Source organism: Bombina bombina, chromosome 1 (assembly GCF_027579735.1).
Source record: "Bombina bombina isolate aBomBom1 chromosome 1, aBomBom1.pri, whole genome shotgun sequence".
NCBI lineage: Eukaryota > Metazoa > Chordata > Amphibia > Anura > Bombinatoridae > Bombina > Bombina bombina.
Genome location: NC_069499.1, coordinates 250,912,898 through 250,937,585, shown reverse-complemented (window position 1 = coordinate 250,937,585; position 24,688 = coordinate 250,912,898). Strand labels below are relative to the sequence as shown.

Genomic DNA, 24,688 nt, shown 5'->3' with positions numbered 1-24,688 from the left:
CAAATTCTACAAATTTGATACTTTTTGCCTCTTCGGAGGCTATTTTTGGGAGAAAGGTTTTGCAAGCCGTGGTGCCTTCTGTTTAGGTAACCTGATTTGCTCCCTCCCTTCATCCGTGTCCTAAAGCTTTGGTATTGGTTCCCACAAGTAATGGATGACGCCGTGGACCGGACACACCAATGTTGGAGAAAACAGAATTTATGCTTACCTGATAAATTACTTTCTCCAACGGTGTGTCCGGTCCACGGCCCGTCCTGGTTTTTTAATCAGGTTTGAAAAATTTCTCTCTCTATACACTACAGTCACCACGGCACCCTATAGTTTCTCCTTTTCTTCTGTTATGTGTGATCAGTCCACGGGTCATCATTACTTCTGGGATATTATCTGCTCCCCTACAGGAAGTGCAAGAGGATTCACCCAGCAGAGTTGCTATATAGCTCCTCCCCTCTACGTCACCGCCAGTCATTCTCTTGCACCCAAAGACTAGATAGGAGGTGTGAGAGGACTATGGTGATTATACTTAGTTTTTAGAACTTCAATCAAAAGTTTGTTATTTTACAATAGCACCGGAGCGTGTTATTACCTCTCTGGCAGAGTTTGAAGAAGAATCTACCAGAGTTTTTCTTATGATTTTAACCGGAGTAGTTAAGATCATATTGCTGTTTCTCGGCCATCTGAGGGAGGTAAAAACTTCAGATCAGGGGACAGCGGGCAGTTGAATCTGCATTGAGGTATGTAGCAGTTTTTATTTTCTGAATGGAATTGATGAGAAAATCCTGCCATACCGTTATAATGAACATGTATGTATACTCTACACTTTAGTATTCTGGGGATGGTATTTCACCGGAATTACTCTGTAAAAGTCCATTAAACCTTTTAATAGGTATTTTTCATGTTAAACGTTTTTGCTGGAATGTAGAATCGTTTGCATTAATGAGGTACTGAGTGAATAAATATTTGGGCATTATTTTTCCACTTGGCAGTTTGCTTGTTTTAATTATGACAGTTTCGTTTCTCTCTCACTGCTGTGTGTGAGAGGGAGGGGCCGTTTTTGGCGCTCTTTGCTACGCATCAAAAATTTCCAGTCAGTTACTGTTGTATTTTCTGCATGATCCGGTTCATCTCTAACAGAACTCAGGGGTCTTCAAACTTCTTTGAAGGGAGGTAGATTCTCTCAGCAGAGCTGTGAGACTTATATAGTGACTGTGATTTAAAACGTTGCTCTGTAATTTTTATGTTTAAAATTTAATTAGTGTTACTTTACTAATGGGAACAAACCTTTGCTAAAAAGTTGTGTTGTTTTTAAAGAGTGATGCTATAACTGTTTTTCAGTTCATTATTTCAACTGTCATTTAATCGTTTAGTGCTTCTTGAGGCACAGTACGTTTTTGTTAAATAAGATTGTAACCGAGTTGCATATTTATTGCTAGTGTGTTAAACATGTCTGATTCAGAGGAAGATACCTGTGTCATTTGTTCCAATGCCAAGGTGGAGCCCAATAGAAATTTATGTACTAACTGTATTGATGCTACTTTAAATAAAAGCCAATCTGTACAAATTGAACAAATTTCACCAAACAGCGAGGGGAGAGTTATGCCGACTAACTCGCCTCACGTGTCAGTACCTGCATCTCCCGCCCGGGAGGTGCGTGATATTATGGCGCCTAGTACATCTGGGCAGCCATTACAGATAACATTACAAGATATGGCTACTGTTATGACTGAAGTTTTGGCTAAATTACCAGAACTAAGAGGCAAGCGTGATCACTCTGGGGTGAGAACAGAGTGCGCTGATAATTCTAGGGCCATGTCTGATACTGCGTCACAGCTTGCAGAGCATGAGGACGGAGAGCTTCATTCTGTAGGTGACGGTTCTGATCCAAGCAGATTGGATTCAGATATTTCAAATTTTAAATTTAAATTGGAAAACCTCCGTGTATTACTAGGGGAGGTCTTAGCGGCTCTTAACGATTGTAACACTGTTGCAATACCAGAGAAAATGTGTAGGTTGGATAAATACTTTGCGGTACCGGCGAGTACTGACGTTTTTCCTATACCTAAGAGATTAACTGAAATTGTTACTAAGGAGTGGGATAGACCCGGTGTGCCGTTCTCACCCCCTCCAATATTTAGAAAGATGTTTCCAATAGACGCCACCACACGGGACTTATGGCAAACGGTCCCTAAGGTGGAGGGAGCAGTTTCTACTTTAGCTAAGCGCACCACTATCCCGGTGGAGGATAGCTGTGCTTTTTCAGATCCTATGGATAAAAAATTAGAGGGTTACCTTAAGAAAATGTTTGTTCAACAAGGTTTTATATTACAACCCCTTGCATGCATCGCGCCGATTACGGCTGCGGCAGCATTTTGGATTGAGTCTCTGGAAGAGAACCTTAGTTCAGCTACGCTGGACGACATTACGGACAGGCTTAGAGTCCTTAAACTAGCTAATTCATTCATTTCGGAGGCCGTAGTACATTTAACCAAACTTACGGCTAAGAATTCAGGATTCGCCATTCAGGCACGTAGGGCGCTGTGGCTAAAATCCTGGTCGGCTGATGTAACTTCTAAGTCCAAATTACTTAATATACCTTTCAAGGGGCAAACTTTATTTGGGCCCGGTTTGAAAGAAATTATTGCTGACATTACAGGAGGTAAGGGCCACGCTCTACCTCAAGACAAAGCCAAAGCTAAGGCTAGACAGTCTAATTTTCGTCCCTTTCGGAATTTCAAATCAGGAACAGCATCAACTTCCACTGCACCAAAACAGGAAGGAGCTGTTGCTCGTTACAGACAAGGCTGGAAACCTAACCAGTCCTGGAATAAGGGCAAGCAGGCCAGGAAACCTGCTGCTTGCCCCTAAGACAGCATGAACCGAGGGCCCCCGATCCGAGACCGGATCTAGTGGGGGGCAGACTCTCTCTCTTCGCCCAGGCTTGGGCAAGAGATGTCCGGGATCCCTGGGCGCTAGAGATCATATCTCAGGGATACCTTCTAGACTTCAAATTCTCTCCCCCAAGAGGGAGATTTCATCTGTCAAGGTTGTCAACAAACCAAATAAAGAAAGACGCGTTTCTACGCTGTGTACAAGATCTATTATTAATGGGAGTGATCCATCCGGTTCCGCGGTCGGAACAAGGACAAGGGTTTTACTCAAACCTGTTTGTGGTTCCCAAAAAAGAGGGAACTTTCAGGCCAATCTTGGATTTAAAAATCCTAAACAAATTCCTAAGAGTTCCATCGTTCAAAATGGAAACTATTCGGACAATCTTACCCATGATCCAAAAGGGTCAGTACATGACCACAGTGGATTTAAAGGATGCTTACCTTCACATACCGATTCACAAAGATCATTACCGGTATCTAAGGTTTGCCTTCTTAAACAGGCATTACCAGTTTGTAGCCCTTCCATTCGGATTGGCTACGGCTCCAAGAATCTTCACAAAGGTTCTGGGTGCCCTTCTGGCGGTACTAAGACCGCGAGGAATTTCGGTAGCTCCGTACCTAGACGACATTCTGATACAAGCTTCAAGCTTTCAAACTGCCAAGTCTCATACAGAGTTAGTTCTGGCATTTCTAAGGTCGCATGGATGGAAAGTGAACGAAAAGAAGAGTTCTCTCTTTCCTCTCACAAGAGTTCCATTCCTGGGGACTCTTATAGATTCTGTAGAAATGAAGATTTATCTGACAGAAGACAGATTAACAAAGCTTCTAAATGCATGCCGTGTCCTTCATTCCATTCAACTCCCGTCAGTAGCTCAATGCATGGAGGTGATCGGCTTAATGGTAGCAGCAATGGACATAGTACCCTTTGCACGCCTACATCTCAGACCGCTGCAATTGTGCATGCTGAGTCAGTGGAATGGGGATTACTCAGATTTGTCCCCCACTCTGAATCTGGATCAAGAGACCAGAAACTCTCTTCTATGGTGGCTTTCTCGGCCACATCTGTCCAGGGGGATGCCATTCAGCAGGCCGGACTGGACAATTGTAACAACAGACGCCAGCCTACTAGGTTGGGGCGCTGTCTGGAATTCTCTGAAGGCTCAGGGACAATGGAGTCGGGAGGAAAGTCTCCTGCCAATAAACATTCTGGAATTGAGAGCAGTTCTCAATGCCCTTCTAGCTTGGCCCCAGTTAAAAACTCGGGGGTTCATCAGGTTTCAGTCGGACAACATCACGACTGTAGCTTAAATCAACCATCAGGGAGGGACAAGAAGCTCCCTAGCAATGATGGAAGTATCAAAGATAATTTGCTGGGCAGAGTCTCACTCTTGCCACCTGTCAGCAATCCACATCCCGGGAGTGGAGAACTGGGAGGCGGATTTCTTGAGTCGCCAGACTTTTCATCCGGGGGAGTGGGAACTTCATCCGGAGGTCTTTGCCCAAATACTTCGACGTTGGGGCAAACCAGAGATAGATCTCATGGCGTCTCGCCAGAACGCCAAACTTCCTCGCTACGGATCCAGATCCAGGGATCCGGGAGCGGTTCTGATAGATGCTTTGACAGCACCTTGGAACTTCAGGATGGCTTATGTGTTTCCACCCTTCCCGCTGCTTCCTCGATTGATTGCCAAAATCAAACAGGAGAGAGCATCAGTGATTCTAATAGCGCCTGCATGGCCACGCAGGACTTGGTATGCAGATCTAGTGGACATGTCATCCTGTCCGCCTTGGTCTCTACCTCTAAGACAGGACCTTCTGATTCAGGGTCCATTCAAACATCAAAATCTAACTTCTCTGAAGCTGACTGCTTGGAAATTGAACGCTTGATTTTATCAAAACGTGGTTTTTCTGAGTCGGTTATTGATACCCTGATACAGGCTAGGAAGCCTGTTACCAGAAGGATTTACCATAAGATATGGCGTAAATACCTATACTGGTGTGAATCCAAAGATTACTCCTGGAGTAAGGTTAGGATTCCTAGGATATTGTCTTTTCTACAAGAAGGTTTAGAAAAGGGTTTATCGGCTAGCTCATTAAAGGGACAGATCTCAGCTCTGTCCATCTTGTTTCACAGGCGTCTGTCAGAAAATCCAGACGTCCAGGCCTTTTGTCAGGCTTTAGCTAGGATCAAGCCTGTGTTTAAAACTGTTGCTCCGCCATGGAGTTTAAACTTAGTTCTTAACGTTTTACAGGGTGTTCCGTTTGAACCCCTTCATTCCATTGATATAAAATTGTTATCTTGGAAAGTTCTATTTTTAATGGCTATTTCCTCGGCTCGAAGAGTCTCTGAGTTATCAGCCTTACATTGTGATTCCCCTTATCTGATCTTTCACTCAGACAAGGTAGTTCTGCGTACTAAACCTGGGTTCTTACCTAAGGTAGTCACTAACAGGAATATCAATCAAGAGATTGTTGTTCCATCCTTGTGTCCAAATCCTTCTTCAAAGAAGGAACGTCTTCTACACAATCTGGATGTAGTTCGTGCCCTCAAGTTCTACTTGCAGGCAACTAAGGATTTTCGACAAACGTCTTCCCTGTTTGTCGTGTACTCTGGTCAGAGGAGAGGTCATAAGGCTTCGGCTACCTCTCTCTCCTTCTGGCTTCGTAGTATAATTCGTTTAGCCTATGAGACTGCTGGACAGCAGCCTCCTGAAAGAATTACAGCTCATTCTACTAGAGCTGTGGCTTCCACTTGGGCCTTTAAGAATGAGGCCTCTGTTGAACAGATTTGCAAGGCTGCAACTTGGTCTTCGCTTCATACTTTTTCCAAATTTTACAAATTTGACACTTTTGCTTCTTCGGAGGCTATTTTTGGGAGAAAGGTTCTTCAGGCAGTGGTTCCTTCTGTATAATGAGCCTGCCTATCCCTCCCGTCATCCGTGTACTTTTGCTTTGGTATTGGTATCCCAGAAGTAATGATGACCCGTGGACTGATCACACATAACAGAAGAAAACATAATTTATGCTTACCTGATAAATTCCTTTCTTCTGTTGTGTGATCAGTCCACGGCCCGCCCTGTTTTTTAAGGCAGGTAAATATTTTTTAAATTATAATCCAGTCACCACTACACCCTTGGCTTCTCCTTTCTCGTTGGTCTTTGGTCGAATGACTGGCGGTGACGTAGAGGGGAGGAGCTATATAGCAACTCTGCTGGGTGAATCCTCTTGCACTTCCTGTAGGGGAGCAGATAATATCCCAGAAGTAATGATGACCCGTGGACTGATCACACAACAGAAGAAAGGAATTTATCAGGTAAGCATAAATTATGTTTTTTTCTCCTAACCGTCGGTCGAATGACTGGGGGGGCGGAGCCTGGGAGGGACTATATGGACAGCTCTTGCTGTGTGCTCTCCTTGCCTTTCCCTGTGGGGGAGGAGAATATCCCACAAGTAATGGATGACGCCGTGGACCGGACACACCGTTGGAGAAAGTAATTTATCAGGTAAGCATAAATTCTGTTTTTCTTTATACACAAAAGTGTCTAGAAAGGCTACTCCTGTTTTCTCCATGTTAAGTGTAAATGTAAGACCAGCAACAGATGTGTTAAGATCTTGTACAAATTGCAATAGGCTCCCAGTGTCACCCCACCATATGCCAAATATGTCATCCACAAATCTCCACCATGCTGCTCCATTTTGTAAAAATAATGGATGTGAATATACAAATTTCTCTTCTATGTGGGACATAAAAATGTTGGCATATGTTGGGGCAACACTGGAGCCCATTGCAGTACCTTGCTTCTGTAAATAAAAAGTGTCTTGAAATAAGAAATAATTTTGGTATAATATGATAGATAACAGATTTGTTAAAAATTGTATTTCTTGCTCATTATATTTGTTGTTAGTTTTCAATGTGTTAGTTACTGCCTCAATTCCACTTGTATGCTTGATTGATGTATATAAGCTAGTAACATCTAATGTGTATAGGATACATTTATCTCCAATTTGTCCAATATCTTTTAATTTGGCTAGAAAGTCATTTGTGTCTTTTAAATATGATGATGTGTTTAATAGGTAGGGTTGTAATACTTTATCTAAAAATACTGCAATTTTAGAAAAAATGGAGTTTACTCCCGCCACTATTGGGCATCCTGGTGGATGAAATTTGTCTTTGTGTATTTTGGGTGAGATATATATTACTGGTCTTACTGGGTTTTTTTCAATTAAACATTCTTTAAATTCATTTGTAATAATGCCATTCTTAATTGCTATATTTGTGATATGTTCTATTTCTTTCCCTATTTGGATTGTAGGATCTCTAGTGAGGGCTTCATATACTGTGGTGTCATTTAGTTGTCTTTGTATCTCTTTCACATGATCTATTTTATTTAGTAAAACTACTGCACCGCCCTTATCTGCTTCCTTTATTGTTATTTCATTGTTGTTTTTGAGCTTATTAATGGCTTCTTGTTGTTTCTTATCTATTTGTACTAGTTCTCTTTTTTTGTTTCTTTTGAATAAGTTTTTCACTTCTTTTTGAACTAATTTTGCAAATGTGGCTACACTGTGTTGTAAGGGTGGATTAAATTTACTTTTTCCTATAATGCCAAATGTTTTGGGGTCGTTAAATTTTATGTTCTTTTTTTTGTCATCAGTCTTACTTGTGATAGGTGTTTCTATCATGTTTTTAAATGTGGAGAAATGTACTTTAAGTTTCAATTTCCTGAAAAATCTCTCTAAATCTTGTTCTATAATAAATTCATCATGTGTGTTTGGTAAAAAGTATGATAAACCTTTATTTAGAATTGCATGTTCAATCTCTGATAAGGTGTAGTTGGAAATATTATGAACCAAGTCATCCTCCATATTTTCTATATTGCAGTGTGACTCAGTATTGCTATTGATCATAGTGTTGACTTTAGTGTTAGTTTGTATCTCATTTAATTTAGTAGTATTGTAGTTGTGAGTAGTATTATCCCTTATTAAGTTCACATTAGTGGTGTTTTCTTTATCTAGAGTGCTAATGTCTTTACCAGTGTGACTATTTAGAATGCCATCAATTTTTAAAGTGCTTGTGTTTTCTGCAGCATTATTTATTAAAGTGTCGTGATTAATTGAAGTGATATCTAGTTTTAAAGTGCATATATTTTCTGCATCTCTACAAGTGCTCTCATTTTCAACATTGTTAGTTACAACATTCGCCAAAGTGTTATTTAATACTATAGTGCATACATTTTTTTCAACATTATTTTTTAAAGTGCTTTGGTTTGCAATACTTTTTTCATTGTCAACATTCAACAAAGGATTTGTCATGTTAATATTTGTATTTGTGCAATATTGTGAGTCTTTAAGTACATAGTTCTTTACTTTATTTTGTCCATCATTTCCTTCGTGATTAGTGTCTTTTAAGTGTCTATACACAGTGTCTTTAGGTGAATTTACTTTACCCACATCTGTTGCACTCCTGCTGTGTCTTGTTCGTGCTTTGTTGGTGGTTAGACTCGAGTACCTTAAATTTTCAGGATCCGTTATCTCCCCATTCTCTTTGTATGTTTCTTCTGGTATATTTTGCAGCTCTGTGCCGCTATTCAATAGCGGTATTGCCCCCGTTGGTATCCTCTCGTTTGTCGGGCTCTCTGGCGCTCCGGTTGTGACGTCAAAAGGTATGCGCCTCTTCCGATGCTTGCGCCCGGCGCGGTGTGATCTACGTCTGAATCCTCGGTTAAAAAACCGGCAGACGATTCTGAACCACTACCGCTGATGTCATCCTGGTATATGCTACGGTATCAGATAACAGACTTTTTACAAATTTCATCTGGGGAAGCAACAAGTAGAAACTTTGAAAAAAATAGCAAAAGAAAAATGATTTTAGAATTACATGCCATAACATTAAGTGAATATCATAAAGTCCAAAGGATACCTAGAGGATTGAGGATGTCTACCTGTCCTACACTTTTTTCAGATAAAAGATTACTGTGAAAAATTTGAAAGCATTCTCAACAAATGCTCATATGATATCATTACATGGACTGTAGAATATGCACAAAAAGAAATAAATAAATACAAAGAAATCATCAACAAACAGAACAACTTATTCACAACATTTCCTTGGATGAATATAACAAATTAATTAAAGAAGTGGAAAAATCAACACAAGAGTACCGTAAACAACTGGAGTGCCGCAAAAGAACCAAATTCATAAGAGACGAGCAGGATTACTCTTCTGTTAACGTCTCTAAATGGCGACAGAGAAACAGCAACCAAAGACCCCCCAACGCAGAAATCAGAGATCGAAGGCGAGAAGCAAGAAAACGCCCGGCTCAGGATGACATCAGCGGTAGTGGTTCACAATAGTCTGCCGGTTTTTTAACCGAGGATTCAGACGTAGATCACACCGCGCCGGGCGCAAGCATCGGAAGAGGTGCATACCTTTCGACGTCACAACCGGAGCACCAGAGAGCCCGACGAACGAGAGGATACCAACGGGGGCAATACCGCTATTGAATAGCGGCACAGAGCTGCAAAATATACCAGAAGAAACATACAAAGAGAATGGGGAGATAACGCATCCTGAAAATTTAAGGTACTCGAGTCTAACCACCAACAAAGCACGAACAAGACACAGCAGGAGTGCAACAGATGTGGGTAAAGTAAATGCACCTAAAGACACTGTGTATAGACACTTAAAAGACACTAATCACGAAGGAAATGATGGACAAAATAAAGTAAAGAACTATGTACTTAAAGACTCACAATATTGCACAAATACAAATATTAACATGACAAATCCCTTGTTGAATGTTGACAATGAAAAAAGTATTGCAAACCAAAGCACTTTAAAAAATAATGTTGAAAAAAATGTATGCACTATAGTATTAAATAACACTTTGGCGAATGTTGTAACTAACAATGTTGAAAATGAGAGCACTTGTAGAGATGCAGAAAATATATGCACTTTAAAACTAGATATCACTTCAATTAATCACGACACTTTAATAAATAATGCTGCAGAAAACACAAGCACTTTAAAAATTGATGGCATTCTAAATAGTCACACTGGTAAAGACATTAGCACTCTAGATAAAGAAAACACCACTAATGTGAACTTAATAAGGGATAATACTACTCACAACTACAATACTACTAAATTAAATGAGATACAAACTAACACTAAAGTCAACACTATGATCAATAGCAATACTGAGTCACACTGCAATATAGAAAATATGGAGGATGACTTGGTTCATAATATTTCCAACTACACCTTATCAGAGATTGAACATGCAATTCTAAATAAAGGTTTATCATACTGTTTACCAAACACACATGATGAATTTATTATAGAACAAGATTTAGAGAGATTTTTCAGGAAATTGAAACTTAAAGTACATTTCTCCACATTTAAAAACATGATAGAAACACCTATCACAAGTAAGACTGATGACAAAAAAAAAACATAAAATTTAACGACCCCAAAACATTTGGCATTAAAGGAAAAAGTAAATTTAATCCACCCTTACAACACAGTGTAGCCACATTTGCAAAATTAGTTCAAAAAGAAGTGAAAAACTTATTCAAAAGAAACAAAAAAAGAGAACTAGTACAAATAGATAAGAAACAACAAGAAGCCATTAATACGCTCAAAAACAACAATGAAATAACAATAAAGGAAGCAGATAAGGGCGGTGCAGTAGTTTTACTAAATAAAATAGATCATGTGAAAGAGATACAAAGACAACTAAATGACACCACAGTATATGAAGCCCTCACTAGAGATCCTACAATCCAAATAGGGAAAGAAATAGAACATATCACAAATATAGCAATTAAGAATGGCATTATTACAAATGAATTTAAAGAATGTTTAATTGAAAAAAAACCCAGTAAGACCAGTAATATATATCTCACCCAAAATACACAAAGACAAATTTCATCCACCAGGACGCCCAATAGTGGCGGGAGTAAACTCCATTTTTTCTAAAATTGCAGTATTTTTAGATAAAGTATTACAACCCTACATATTAAACACATCATCATATTTAAAAGACACAAATGACTTTCTAGCCAAATTAAAAGATATTGGACAAATTGGAGATAAATGTATCCTATACACATTAGATGTTACTAGCTTATATACATCAATCAAGCATACAAGTGGAATTGAGGCAGTAACTAACACATTGAAAACTAACAACAAATATAATGAGCAAGAAATACAATTTTTAACAAATCTGTTATCTATCATATTATATCAAAATTATTTCTTATTTCAAGACACTTTTTATTTACAGAAGCAAGGTACTGCAATGGGCTCCAGTGTTGCCCCAACATATGCCAGCATTTTTATGTCCCACATAGAAGAGAAATTTGTATATTCACATCCATTATTTTTACAAAATGGAGCAGCATGGTGGAGATTTGTGGATGACATATTTGGCATATGGTGGGGTGACACTGGGAGCCTATTGCAATTTGTACAAGATCTTAACACATCTGTTGCTGGTCTTACATTTACACTTAACATGGAGGAAACAGGAGTAGCCTTTCTAGACACTTTTGTATATAAAGAAAAAGGCTTTTTGAAAACCGATCTATATGTAAAACCAACAGACAAAAATAAAGTACTACAATATGACAGCTTTCATTAAAAAAAAACGATAGAAGCAATACCCCAAGGCCAATTTAAGAGTAAAAAGAATAGTAACTGACGAAAGGAAATGCAACATCAGACTAACAGAAATGGCAGAAAAATTCAAAAAAAGAGGGTATCCAGAAGAATTAATCACAAAACAATTAGAATACTGTAAAAATCAGAAAGAAAATACAAAAAAGGAGACACAAGATAACAGAATGATATTTGTCACACAATATAATTAATTAGGAACAAAGATATCACACATTATAAATAAACACTGGCACATATTGAAAGACTGTAATCCTCAAATTGTTGAATTTAAAAACATACCCATAGTAGCTGACAAAAAAACGAAAAATCTGAGAGACTTATTGGTAAGGGCAGATATAGGTAGCAATAAGAAAGATCTACAAACAACAATAGGGTCAGATAATAGGGGTTGTTACCCTTGCTTACACTGTAGCCACTGCAGTTCAATAATAAAAGGGAAAGAATTTTTTCATCCCATTAAAGGAACCAAATATCCAATAAAGAAACATCTTACATGTAGAAGCACATACGCTATATATCTCATCAAGTGTCCGTGTGCTAGAATTTATATAGGTGAAACAAGTAGGGAAGTAAGAACTAGAATCACTGAACATAAGTCCAACATCAGGAATAAAAATTTGGAGGCTCCTGTTTCCTGTCACTTCCTCTCCATGGGTCATAACATCAGTCAACTTAGGTTTCAAGTAATTGAACAAGTTGACAGACCCAGGAGGGGAGGTGACAGGGACCAAATGCTTAAAAGAAGGGAGATGTACTGGATAAACAAATTAAATACAATGATACCTGAAGGTCTGAATAAAGATTTTGAATGGTCATTATTTTTCTAAAAAAAAATAGCATATATCTGTTGTAGCATTTTGATTCTGATATTATCATGTGTATGGGTTTTAATTGTATATACTATAATTTGGTTTTAATATTTCATGTGACAAATAAAAGGAGTTAAAAAACACATTTAAAATCCTTTAGAAAAGAATAAAAATTTATAAATCTAAAAACTTATTTATCATATGTAATTTTAAATTTTAACCACAAGATGGCACTAGTGTGCAAATTGATAAAAGATTGGACAGGTATAAAAGACACACCTGTACACTATTCAATAGACATGATTAAGAACCTGGAATAGGTTTGAAACGTTGTTGGTTGATGTGATGGACCCTGTAAGAAACTAATAAAGGTCTTTTTAACTTGACTGGAGGCTGGAAAACTACTTTATTCTGCACAATTTGGACATGGTCCGTATTTTAAAGTTTTACCTGCAGGCGTCTAAGGACTTTCGTCTTCTTCTTTGTTTGCGATTATCTCAGGAAGACGTAAAGGACAGAAAGCTACGGCTACTTCTTTCTTTTCTCTTGTTAAGTGTATTCAGTCCACGGGTCATCCATTACTTATGGGATTATATCTCCTTCCCAACAGGAAGTTGCAAGAGGATCACCCAAGCAGAGCTGATATATAGCTCCTCCCCTCACATGTCATATCCAGTCATTCTCTTGCAACTCAACTAGATAGGTCGTTGTGAGAGGTCTGTGGTGTTTTTTATACTTAGTTTATTTCTTCAATCAAAAGTTTGTTATTTTAAATGGCACCGGAGTGTGCTGTTTGTTCTCAGGCAGTATTTAGAAGAAGAATCTGCCTGCGTTTTCTATGATCTTAGCAGAAGTAACTAAGATCCACTTGCTGTTCTCGCACATTCTGAGGAGTGGGGTAACTTTCAGAAAGGGAATAGCATGTGGGGAATCCTGCAAACAAGGTATGTGCAGTAAATTATTTTTCTAAGGAATGGAATTGACTAAGAAAATACTGCTGATACCGATGTAATGTAAGTACAGCCTTAAATGCAGCAGCGACTGGTATCAGGCTGATGAATGTATGTACAATAAGTAATTTTCTAAGGAATGGAATTTGACTAAGAAAATACTGTTAATACTGAAGTATTGTATAAGCCTTAACTGCAGTAGAAGCGACTGGTAGCAGGCTTATTAATAACACTACCTAACTTTTAAAGTGTATGTTTAAAACGTTTACTGGCATGTTATTCGTTTTTTGTGAGGTACTTTGGTGATAAATCTTTTGGGGCATGATTTTCCACATGGCTGTTGTTTATTTCTATATAGAAACGGTTAACTGAGGTTTCCCACTGTTGTAATAGGAGTGGGAGGAGCCTATTTTAGCGCTTTTTTGCGCAGTAAAAATTCAGTTTCACTCTTCCTGCTTCTTCCTCCTTGATCCAGGACGTCTCTAGTGAGCTCAGGGGTCTTCAAAAGTCATTTTGAGGGAGGTAATCAGTCACAGCAGACCTGTGACAGTGTGTTTGACTGTGATAAAAACGTTAATTGTTAAATTGATTATCCGTTTTTGGGTTTTAAGGGGTTAATCATCCATTTGCTAGTGGGTGCAATACTTTGCTAACTTAATACATTTACTGTGAAAATTTGGTTGCTATAACTGATTTGGTTCATTGTTATTTCAACTGTGACGTTTTTTTGTGCTTCTTAAAGGCGCAGTAGTGTTTTTTTATATTGCTTGTAAATTTATTTGAAAGGATTTTCCAAGCTTGCTAGTCTCATTGCGAGTCTGTTTAAACATGCCTGACACAGATGAATCTGTTTGTTCACTATGTTTGAAGGCCAATGTGGAGCCCCACAGAAATATGTGCACTAAATGTATTGATGTCACTTTGAATAAAAGTCAATCTATATCTGTAAAGAAATTATCACCAGACAACGAGGGGGAAGTTATGCCGACTAACTCTCCTCACGTGTCAGTACCTTCGCCTCCCGCTCAGGAGGCGCGTGATATTGTGGCGCCAAGTGCATCAGAGAGGCCCATACAAATCACTTTGCAAGACATGGCTGCTGTTATGACAGAGGTATTATCTAAATTGCCTGAATTAAGAGGCAAGCGCGATAGCTCTGGGTTAAGGACAGAGCGCGCTGATGATGTGAGAGCCATGTCTGATACTGCGTCACAATTTGCAGAACATGAGGACGGAGAGCTTCATTCTGTGGGTGACGGATCTGATCCAGGGAGACCGGATTCAGAGATTTCTAATTTTAAATTTAAGCTTGAGAACCTCCGCGTATTGCTAGGGGAGGTATTAGCGGCTCTGAATGATTGTAACACGGTTGCAATTCCAGAGAAAGTATGTAGGTTGGATAGATACTTTGCGGTACCGGTGTGTACTGACGTTTTTCCTATACCTAAAAGGCTTACAGAAATTATTAGCAAGGAGTGGGATAGACCCGGTGTGCCCTTTTCCCCACCTCCGATATTTAGAAAAATGTTCCCAATAGACGCCACCACGCGAGACTTATGGCAGACGGTCCCTAAGGTGGAGGGAGCAGTTTCTACTTTAGCTAAGCGTACCACTATCCCGGTGGAGGATAGTTGTGCTTTTTCGGATCCAATGGATAAAAAATTAGAAGGTTACCTTAAGAAAATGTTTGTTCAACAAGGTTTTATCTTACAGCCCCTTGCATGCATTGCGCCTGTCACTGCTGCTGCAGCATTCTGGTTTGAGTCTCTGGAAGAGGCCATTCGCACAGCTCCATTGGATGAGATTATGGCCAAGCTTAAAGCACTTAAGCTAGCTAATGCATTTGTTTCTGATGCCGTTGTACATTTAACCAAACTAACGGCTAAGAACTCCGGATTCGCCATCCAGGCGCGCAGAGCGCTATGGCTTAAATCCTGGTCAGCTGACGTGACTTCTAAATCTAAATTGCTTAATATTCCTTTCAAAGGGCAGACCTTATTCGGGCCCGGCTTGAAAGAAATTATTGCTGACATTACTGGGGGTAAGGGTCATACTCTTCCTCAGGACAGGGCCAAATCAAAGGCCAAACAGTCTAATTTTCGTGCCTTTCGTAACTTCAAGGCAGGAGCAGCATCAACTTCCTCCGCTCCAAAACAGGAAGGACCTGTTGCTCGTTACAGACAGGGCTGGAAAACTAACCAGCCCTGGAACAAGGGCAAGCAGGCCAGAAAGCCTACTTCTTCCCCTAAGACAGCATGAAGAGAGGGCCCCCTATCCGGAAACGGATCTAGTGGGGGGCAGACTATCTCTCTTCACCCAGGCTTTTGCAAGAGATGTCCAGGATCCCTGGGCGTTGGAGATAATATCTCAGGGATATCTTCTGGACTTCAAAGCATCTCCTCCACAAGGGAGATTTCATCTTTCAAGGTTATCAGCAAACCAAATAAAGAAAGAGGCATTTCTACGCTGTGTGCAAGACCTCTTAGTAATGGGGGTGATCCACCCAGTTCCGCGGGCGGAACAAGGGCAAGGGTTTTACTCAAATCTGTTTGTGGTTCCCAAGAAAGAGGGAACCTTCAGGCCAATCTTGGACCTAAAAATCTTAAACAAATTCCTAAGAGTTCCATCATTCAAAATGGAAACTATTCGAACCATCCTACCCATGATCCAAGAGGGTCAATACATGACCACGGTAGACTTAAAGGATGCCTACCTTCATATACCAATTCACAAAGATCATTATCGGTACCCAAGATTTGCCTTTCTAGACAGGCATTACCAGTTTGTAGCTCTTCCCTTCGGGTTGGCTACGGCCCCGAGAATCTTTACAAAGGTTCTGGGCTCACTTCTGGCGGTTCTAAGACCACGAGGCATAGCGGTGGCTCCGTATCTAGACGACATCCTGATACAGGCGTCAAGCTTTTAAATGGCCAAGTCTCATACAGAGATAGTTCTGGCATTTCTGAGGTCGCATGGGTGGAAAGTGAACGTGGAAAAGAGTTCTCTATCACCACTCACAAGAGTCTCCTTTCTAGGGACTCTTATAGATTCTGTAGAGATGAAAATTTACCTGACGGAGTCCAGGTTATCAAAGCTTCTAAATGCTTGCCGTGTCCTTCATTTCATTCCACGCCCGTCAGTGGCTCAGTGCATGGAAGTAATCGGCTTAATGGTAGCGGCAATGGACATAGTGCCATTTGCGCGCCTGCATCTCAGACCGCTGCAATTATGCATGCTAAGTCAGTGGAATGGGGATTATTCAGATTTGTCCCCTCTGCTAAGTCTGGACCAAGAGACCAGAGATTCTCTTCTCTGGTGGCTTTCTCGGGTCCATCTGTCCAAGGGTATGACCTTTCGCAGGCCAGATTGGACGATTGTAACAACAGATGCCAGCCTTCTAGGTTGGGGCGCAGTCTGGAACTCCCTGAAGGCTCAGGGATTATGGACTCAGGAGGAGAAACTCCTCCCAATAAATATTCTGTAGTTGAGAGCAATACTCAATGCTCTTCTAGCTTGGCCTCAGTTAGCAACACTGAGGTTCATCAGATTTCAGTCGGACAACATCACGACTGTGGCTTACATCAACCATCAAGGGGGAACCAGGAGTTCCCTAGCAATGTTGGAAGTCTCAAAGATAATTCGCTGGGCAGAGTCTCACTCTTGTCATCTGTCAGCGATCTACATCCCAGGCGTGGAGAACTGGGAGGCGGATTTTCTAAGTCGCCAGACTTTTCATCCGGGGGAGTGGGAACTTCACCCGGAGGTCTTCACTCAACTGATTCATCGTTGGGGCAAACCAGATCTGGATCTCATGGCGTCTCGCCAGAACGCCAAGCTTCCTTGTTACGGATCCAGGTCCAGGGACCCGGGAGCGGTGCTGATAGATGCTCTGACAGCCCCTTGGGTCTTCAACATGGCTTATGTGTTTCCACCATTTCCGATGCTTCCTCGACTGATTGCCAAGATCAAACAGGAGAGAGCATCGGTGATTCTGATAGCGCCTGCGTGGCCACGCAGGACCTGGTATGCAGACCTAGTGGACATGTCGTCCTGTCCACCATGCTCTCTGCCTCTGAGGCAGGACCTTCTAATTCAGGGTCCTTTCAATCATCCAAATCTAATTTCTGTCAGGCTGACTGCATGGAGATTGAACGCTTGATTCTATCAAAGCGTGGCTTCTCGGAGTCGGTTATTGATACCTTAATACAGGCTCGGAAACCTGTTACCAGAAAAATTTACCATAAGATATGGCGTAAATATTTATATTGGTGCAAATCCAAGAGTTACTCATGGAGTAAGGTTAGGATTCCTAGGATATTGTCTTTTCTACAAGAGGGTTTAGAAAAGGGCTTATCTGCTAGTTCGTTAAAGGGCAGATTTCTGCTCTGTCTATTCTTCTACACAAACGCCTGGCAGAAGTTCCAGACGTTCAGGCTTTGGCTAGGATTAAGCCTGTGTTTAAGACTGTTGCTCCGCCGTGGAGCTTAAACTTAGTTCTTAACGTTCTGCAAGGCGTTCCATTTGATCCCCTTCATTCCATTGATATTAAGCTGTTATCTTGGAAAGTTCTGTTTTTGATGGCTATTTCCTCGGCTCGAAGAGTCTCTGAGTTATCTGCCTTACATTGTGATTCTCCTTATCTGATTTTCCATTCAGACAAGGTAGTTCTGCGTACTAAACCTGGGTTTTTACCTAAGGTAGTTTCTAACAGGAATATCAATCAAGAGATTGTTGTTCCATCACTGTGTCCTAACCCTTCTTCAAAGAAGGAACGACTCTTGCATAATCTGGACGTAGTCCGTGCCCTGAAGTTCTATTTGCAGGCAACTAAAGATTTTCGTCAAACTTCTTCCCTGTTTGTCGTTTACTCTGGACAGAGGAGAGGTCAAAAAGCTTCGGCTACCTCTCTCTCCTTTTGGCTTCGTAGCATAATACATTTAGCCTATGAGACTGCTGGACAGCAGCCTCCTGAAAAAATTACAGCTCATTCCACTAGAGCTGTGGCTTCCACCTGGGCCTTTAAGAATGAGGCCTCTGTTGAACAGATTTGCAAGGCTGCAACTTGGTCTTCACTTCACACTTTTTCAAAATTTTACAAATTTGACACTTTTGCTTCTTCGGAGGCTGTTTTTGGGGGAGAGGTTCTACAGGCAGTGGTTCCTTCCGTTTAAAGTTCCTGCCTTGTCCCTCCCATCATCCGTGTACTTTAGCTTTGGTATTGGTATCCCATAAGTAATGGATGACCCATGGACTGAATACACTTAACAAGAGAAAACATAATTTATGCTTACCTGATAAATTTATTTCTCTTGTAGTGTATTCAGTCCACGGCCCGCCCTGTCTTTTAAGGCAGATCTAAATTTTAATTCAAACTCCAGTCACCACTGCACCCTATGGTTTCTCCTTTCTTGTCTTGTTTCGGTCGAATGACTGGATATGACATGTGAGGGGAGGAGCTATATAGCAGCTCTGCTTGGGTGATCCTCTTGCAACTTCCTGTTGGGAAGGAGATATAATCCCATAAGTAATGGATGACCCGTGGACTGAATACACTACTAGTGAAATAAATTTATCAGGTAAGCATAAATTATGTTTTTGGCTGTGGAGTGTCATGTTTTGCATATGGCACTGCTGGACAGCAGCCTCCTGAGAGAGTTACGGCTCATTCCAAGAGTGTTGTTGCTTCCTCATGGGGAAGCTTTTGTGGATCAGATTTGCAGGACTGCAACTTGGTCCTCTCTTCACACGTTTTTCAAAGTTCTACAAATTTGATACTTTTGCCTCGGCTGAGGCCGCTTTTTGGGGAAAGGTTCTTCAAGCAGTGGTGCCTTTCATTTAGGTTCCCTGTCTTGTCCCTCCCGTATCATCTGTGTACTCTATCTTGGGTATTGAATCCCATTAGTAATTAAGATGATCTGTGGACTCATCGTGTCATAAAAAAAGAAAAGAAAATTTATGCTTACCTGATAAATTTCTTTTTTGACAAGATGAGTCCACGGCCGCCCTGTTCTTGTAAGACAGGTTGTTGGTTATTATAAACTTCAGACACCTCTGCACCTTGGTTTTTCCTTTCTTTCCTTAACTTCGGGCTGTGGTGCTCTTTGCAGCCTCTTGCTGACCAGGAGGTGAATATCCCATTAGTATTTAAGATGATCCGTGGACTCATCGTGTCAAAAAAGAAATAAATTTATCAGGTAAGCATAAATTTTCTTTTTTCCATCAGGATCTCAAATCGTTAAATTTGAAGGTATGGAAATTGAACGTTTAGTGCTTAGTCATAGAGGTTTCTCTGACTCAGTGATTAATACTATGCTACAGACTCGTAAGTCTGTTTAAAGAAAGATTTATTATCGAGTTTGGAAGACCTATATTTCATGGTGTTCTCATAAATTCTCCTGGCATTCTTTTAGAATTCCTAGAATTTTAAAGTTTCTTCAGGATGGTTTGGATAAAGGTTTGTTTGCAAGTACTTTGAAGGGACAAATCTCTTCTCTTTCTGTTTTATTTCATAGAAAGATTGCTAAGCTTCCTGATATTCACTGTTTTGTTCAGTCTTTGGTTCGTATCAAGCATGTTTTTAAATCAATCTCTCCTCCTTGGAGTCTTAATTTGGTTTTGAAGACTTTGCAGGCTCCTTTTGAGCCTATGCAGTCTTTGGATATTAAACTACTTTCTTGGAAAGTGTTGTTTCTTTTGGCTATCTCTTCAGCTAGAATAGTTTCCGAATTGTCTTCTCTCTTGTGAGTTTCCTTTTCTGATTTTCCATCATAAGGCAGTTTTGCTGACTTTGTTTAAATTTCTTCCTAAGGTTGTGAATTCTAACAACATTAGTAGGGAAATTTTTGTTCCTTCCTTGTGTCCTAATCCCAAGAATGCTTTTGAAAGATCTTTGCATTCTTTGGATGTTGTAAGAGCTTTGAAATATGTTGAAGCTACTAAAGATTTCATGAAGACTTCTAGTCTATTTGTGTCTTCTCTGGTTCTAGGAAAGGTCAGAAAGCTTCTGCCATTTCTTTGGCATCTTGGTTGAAGCTTTTGATTCATAAAGCTTATTTGGAGGCGGGACAGTCCCCACCTCAGAGGATCACGGCTCATTCTACTAGATCAGTCTACACTTCTTGGGCCTTTTTAAGAATGAAGCTTCGGATGATCAGATTTGCAAAGCAGCAACTTGCTCTTCTTTGCATACATTTACTAAATTTTACCATTTTGATGTATTTGCTTCTTCTGAAGCAGTCTTTGGAAGAAAAGTTCTTCAGGCAGCTGTTTCAGTTTGATTCTTCTGCTAATGTTTTAAGTTTTTTTCTTTCAATTTATGAGAGAGTTTTTTTGTGGATTTAATATTTTCAGCGGAAAATGGCTTTTTTAATTTTTTTATCCCTCCCTTTGTAGTGACTTTTCTGTGGACTTCCACATCTTTGGTATTTCTATCACATATGTCACTAGCTCATGGACTCTTGCCAATTACATGAAAGAAAACATAATTTATGTAAGAACTTACCTGATAAATTAATTTCTTTCATATTGGCAAGAGTTCATGAGACCCACCCTTTTTTCTGGTGGTTATGATTTTTTGTATAAAAGCACAATTATATTTCCAGTTCCTCCTTTTTTTTGTATGCTTTTTTACTCCTTTTTCTATCACCCCACTACTTGGTTATTCGTTAAACTGAATTGTGGGTGTGGTGAGGGGTGTATTTATAGGCATTTTGAGGTTTGGGAAACACTGCCCCTCCTGGTAGGATTTTATATCCTATACGTCACTAGCTCATGGACTCTTGCCAACATGAAAGAAATTAATTTATCAGGTAAGTTCTTACATAAATTGTTTTTTTTTTATCCCCTTCCTTTTCTTTTACTGATGTCATTTCTCTCTTTCCACAGGGTCAGTCAGCACAACAAGGATAACCTTATGACTGCAGACAACCTATCAATTTGCTTTTGGCCCACATTAATGCGTCCAGACTTCGAGAACAAGGAGTTCTTTTCCACCACCAAGAACCACCAATCAGTAATAGAGACTTTTATCCTGCAGTGCCAGTACTTCTTCTATGAGGGAGATCTTGTGGATTTGCCCAGCACTACCAGTTCTCCAACTGCTCAGCACACAAACTCGGTGCTTGCTGCACCCCTTGTCCCGCTGCAATTACCTCCACCTCTCCAACCACAACTTCTCCAACCCCCTTTACAGGCTGACACACTAAGCATAATATAAACGTTTGGGGTGCTGGCTTTGTACTTTTTTTATTTAATAACCACAGGTCTCTACAGGCCACACTTGTTGTGGGGCAGACATGCTGCCTTACTCAATACAACCTGTAGTAATATCTTAATGACTCGGAGAAATCTGATTTTTAGTTGTTTTTTTTTTTTCTGTTTGTATTTTTTTTTTTTTTTTTTAATTCATTGGAACATTTAGAGAGATCTGTGGCAGACCTAGTGAATTTTGCTGCTGCATGGAACTTCTGTAGAAATATTTTACACTTCCCTTTTGACAGTCATGCCACAAAGACAATTAACAGTACACAGGCAAACTCAACAGAAGGAAAATAAACCTAAAACAATTTTTTTTTTCTATAGAAAATCTAATTACATTTACAGAAATAAATCACATTTATGAAGCGTTAGACTGCATTCCCAGCCCACCTGAAGGCTGAGATTTATTTTGTCATCAAAGCATCTGTGGCTTGTGCGTACGTGGGCATGTGTGGGTGCGTGTGGGAGCCTGGCAGTGGGTGGGTTATGGATTCCATGTTGGAGATGCTTGGAATGGAGCTTAACCTGTATATTATAAAAATTAATAATTGTATGTACATATATAAATGTTTACATATTTCAGGAATAAACATCCATTCATTGAACCTGCTTTGTTCTAAATAGGGGAGAGCCCTAGATGAAAGCAACTGTAAGAATTGTCTACAAGTCTGGTGTACTGTGGAAAACGGTTATTCGGAAAGGAAGAGTTATTGTGATTAAAAAAATTAAAAAGTTAAGAGATTATTTATAGGTAATTTATTTTATTAGTTCGTATCAAAGATGACTTGAAATAAGAAGTCCAGCCAGCAAAATAGTTAGACCTGTACACAAGCAGCAATTTATAGGTTGAAAAGGCCTCACTTTCCTCCCATTTATGTATCTTTCCTGTGCTCTGGCTATGGATCATTAGGATTCCTAAAAGTATACAGAGGATTGAGTAATAATTGACCCATTTTCTACAAGGTTTTCTAAGACTCTCCTATATCCAATTAATTATCTTGCTCTCATTTTTTATTTTTAACAAAAATACTGCAAGTACAAGGCATTCAAATTGTACTATTAAAGGAACATGAAACCTAACATTTTTTTTCATTCAGATAGAGAATACAAATTTCCAATTTACTCATATATCAATGTTGATTTATTCTCTTGGTATCCTTTATTAAAGATTATCAATGTTGATTCATTCTCTTGGTATCCTTTATTAAAGAACATCAATGCACTACTAAGAGCTAATTGAACACAGCGGTAAACCAATAGCAAGAGTCATATATGTTTAGCCATCAATCGGTAGCTAGCTCCCAGTCCTGAACCTTCTTAGGTATGCTTTTCAACAAAGGATATCAAGAGAACTAAGCAAATAAGATAGCAGAAGTAAATTGGAAAATAGTTTAAAATTGTGCACACTGAATGATGAATGAAAACTTTTGGGTTTCATGTTTCTTTAATAGTTCTTTTATGTAAAGTTAGTTGTCAATTATACAAATGTGGAAATGTAATTTTAAGTAATATTTTAAAAAAATATATACTCTTAAAATTGCCATATTTGTTACAGGTTGCAGTAATATTGTGGTTTGGAATAAGTAGAAACTTATACAATCTTTCCCTTACTGACTTCTCTCAGCCAGTACAGCTTCTTCTTTATTTAGAGTTAAATGCAATGTTCTCCTGTAAAGGGTTATGTACAGAACCCCAAAGCCTAAAATCCCACATTTATGGGTGGGTGTAACCCTTCTCTCATTTTTAATACATTATTCTATAATAGCTATACTATAATATTTATTTAAAAATTGATATGCTGTACACATATATGAAATATACTTGCATATACAGTTTTCACCTCTTTAAAGTGTTCCCATTGACGCATACTTGCTGGAGTGTATAAAAATTGTTTACTAATAACACCTTTACCTTTCATTTTGCCATTTGAAATGGCTGTTCTGCCTTTTGATACTGTAACCTATGCAGAATATTAGTGCACTGACTGTTAAAAAAAAAAGGGTGGGGTTGTCTTCCTGCAGCATGTTTTAAAGGGACATGAAACCCATATTTTTTTCTTTCATAATTTAGAAAGAGCATGCAATTTTAAGCAACTTTCTAATTTACTTCTATTATCTAATTTGCTTCATTCACATGATATTCTTTGCTGAAAAGCATATCTAGATAGGCTCAGTAGCTGTTGATTGGTTGCTGCACATAGATGCCTCGTGATTGGTTCACCAATGTGCATTTCTATTTCTTCAACTAAGTATATCTAAAGAATGAAGCAAATTAGATAATAGAAGTAAATTTGAATATTGTTTAAAATTGTATTCTCTATCTGAACCATGAAAGAACATTTTTGGGTTTAATGGCCCTTTAACTACAATGAACTCTTAGCAGGTGCTTGCCTGAGTACATTGTTCATTTTAAATGGTTCTCATCACTAAAGTCAAATTCAGAGCACACAATTTTAAAAAACCTTCCAAGTTATTTCTATTATGAAAATGTACACACTCTTTCTATAGCACACTTTCTAAGATATGGTGAGTCCACGGCATCATCAATTACTAGTGGGAATATCACTCCTGGCCAGCAGGAGGAGGCAAAAAACACCACAGTAAAGCTGTTAAATGTCACTTCCCTTACCCATAACCCCCAGTCATTCTCTTTGCCTCTGTTCATGGAGGAGGTGAAGTTTTTAGTGTCTGAAGAAGATTGGATTTATTTCACTTCAATCAAGATTTTATTATTTTGAAAGCCAGAGTAGGTTTACTCTGAACTTTTTCTCTCAAGATTGGGTCTAGCTGTACTCCACGTTAGTCTCTTCAGTAGGGCAGTGGTTGCTTTAAAGCAGATAGGAACTTGTAAGGTGAGCCTTGCTGCATTTTCCTAACACTTTGCTGCCCTAGTACAGAAAACCAGAGTAGCTTTATTCTGATCTGTCTTTTTCACAGATCTCTGTAATGAGTGGCATCCTTTCATGCTGGGTGAGCCGTCTGACTGCCATACGGCTAGATTGCAGGTAAGTGCGTTTTATGTCTTCTGGTAGGAGGCTAGCACTTTAGGTACTGCATTTTTAGGGGGACATACTGTATAAATCCTTAGTATGATTGATTCTAT

At 39.5% G+C, this 24,688-nt stretch overlaps 1 protein-coding gene across 1 annotated transcript in view; it reads left to right on the top strand.

Moving 5' to 3' along the window:
* ARHGAP5 (Rho GTPase activating protein 5) overlaps window positions 1–22,191 on the top strand; it is a 487,952-nt gene extending 465,761 nt beyond the window's left edge. The window contains exon 7 of the mRNA XM_053697926.1: window positions 21,215–22,191. Coding sequence (XP_053553901.1) covers window positions 21,215–21,545 — 331 coding nt within the window. The 3' untranslated portion in view covers window positions 21,546–22,191. The remainder of the gene's footprint in view (window positions 1–21,214) is intronic.
* Window positions 22,192–24,688: the final 2,497 nt, after the last annotated feature.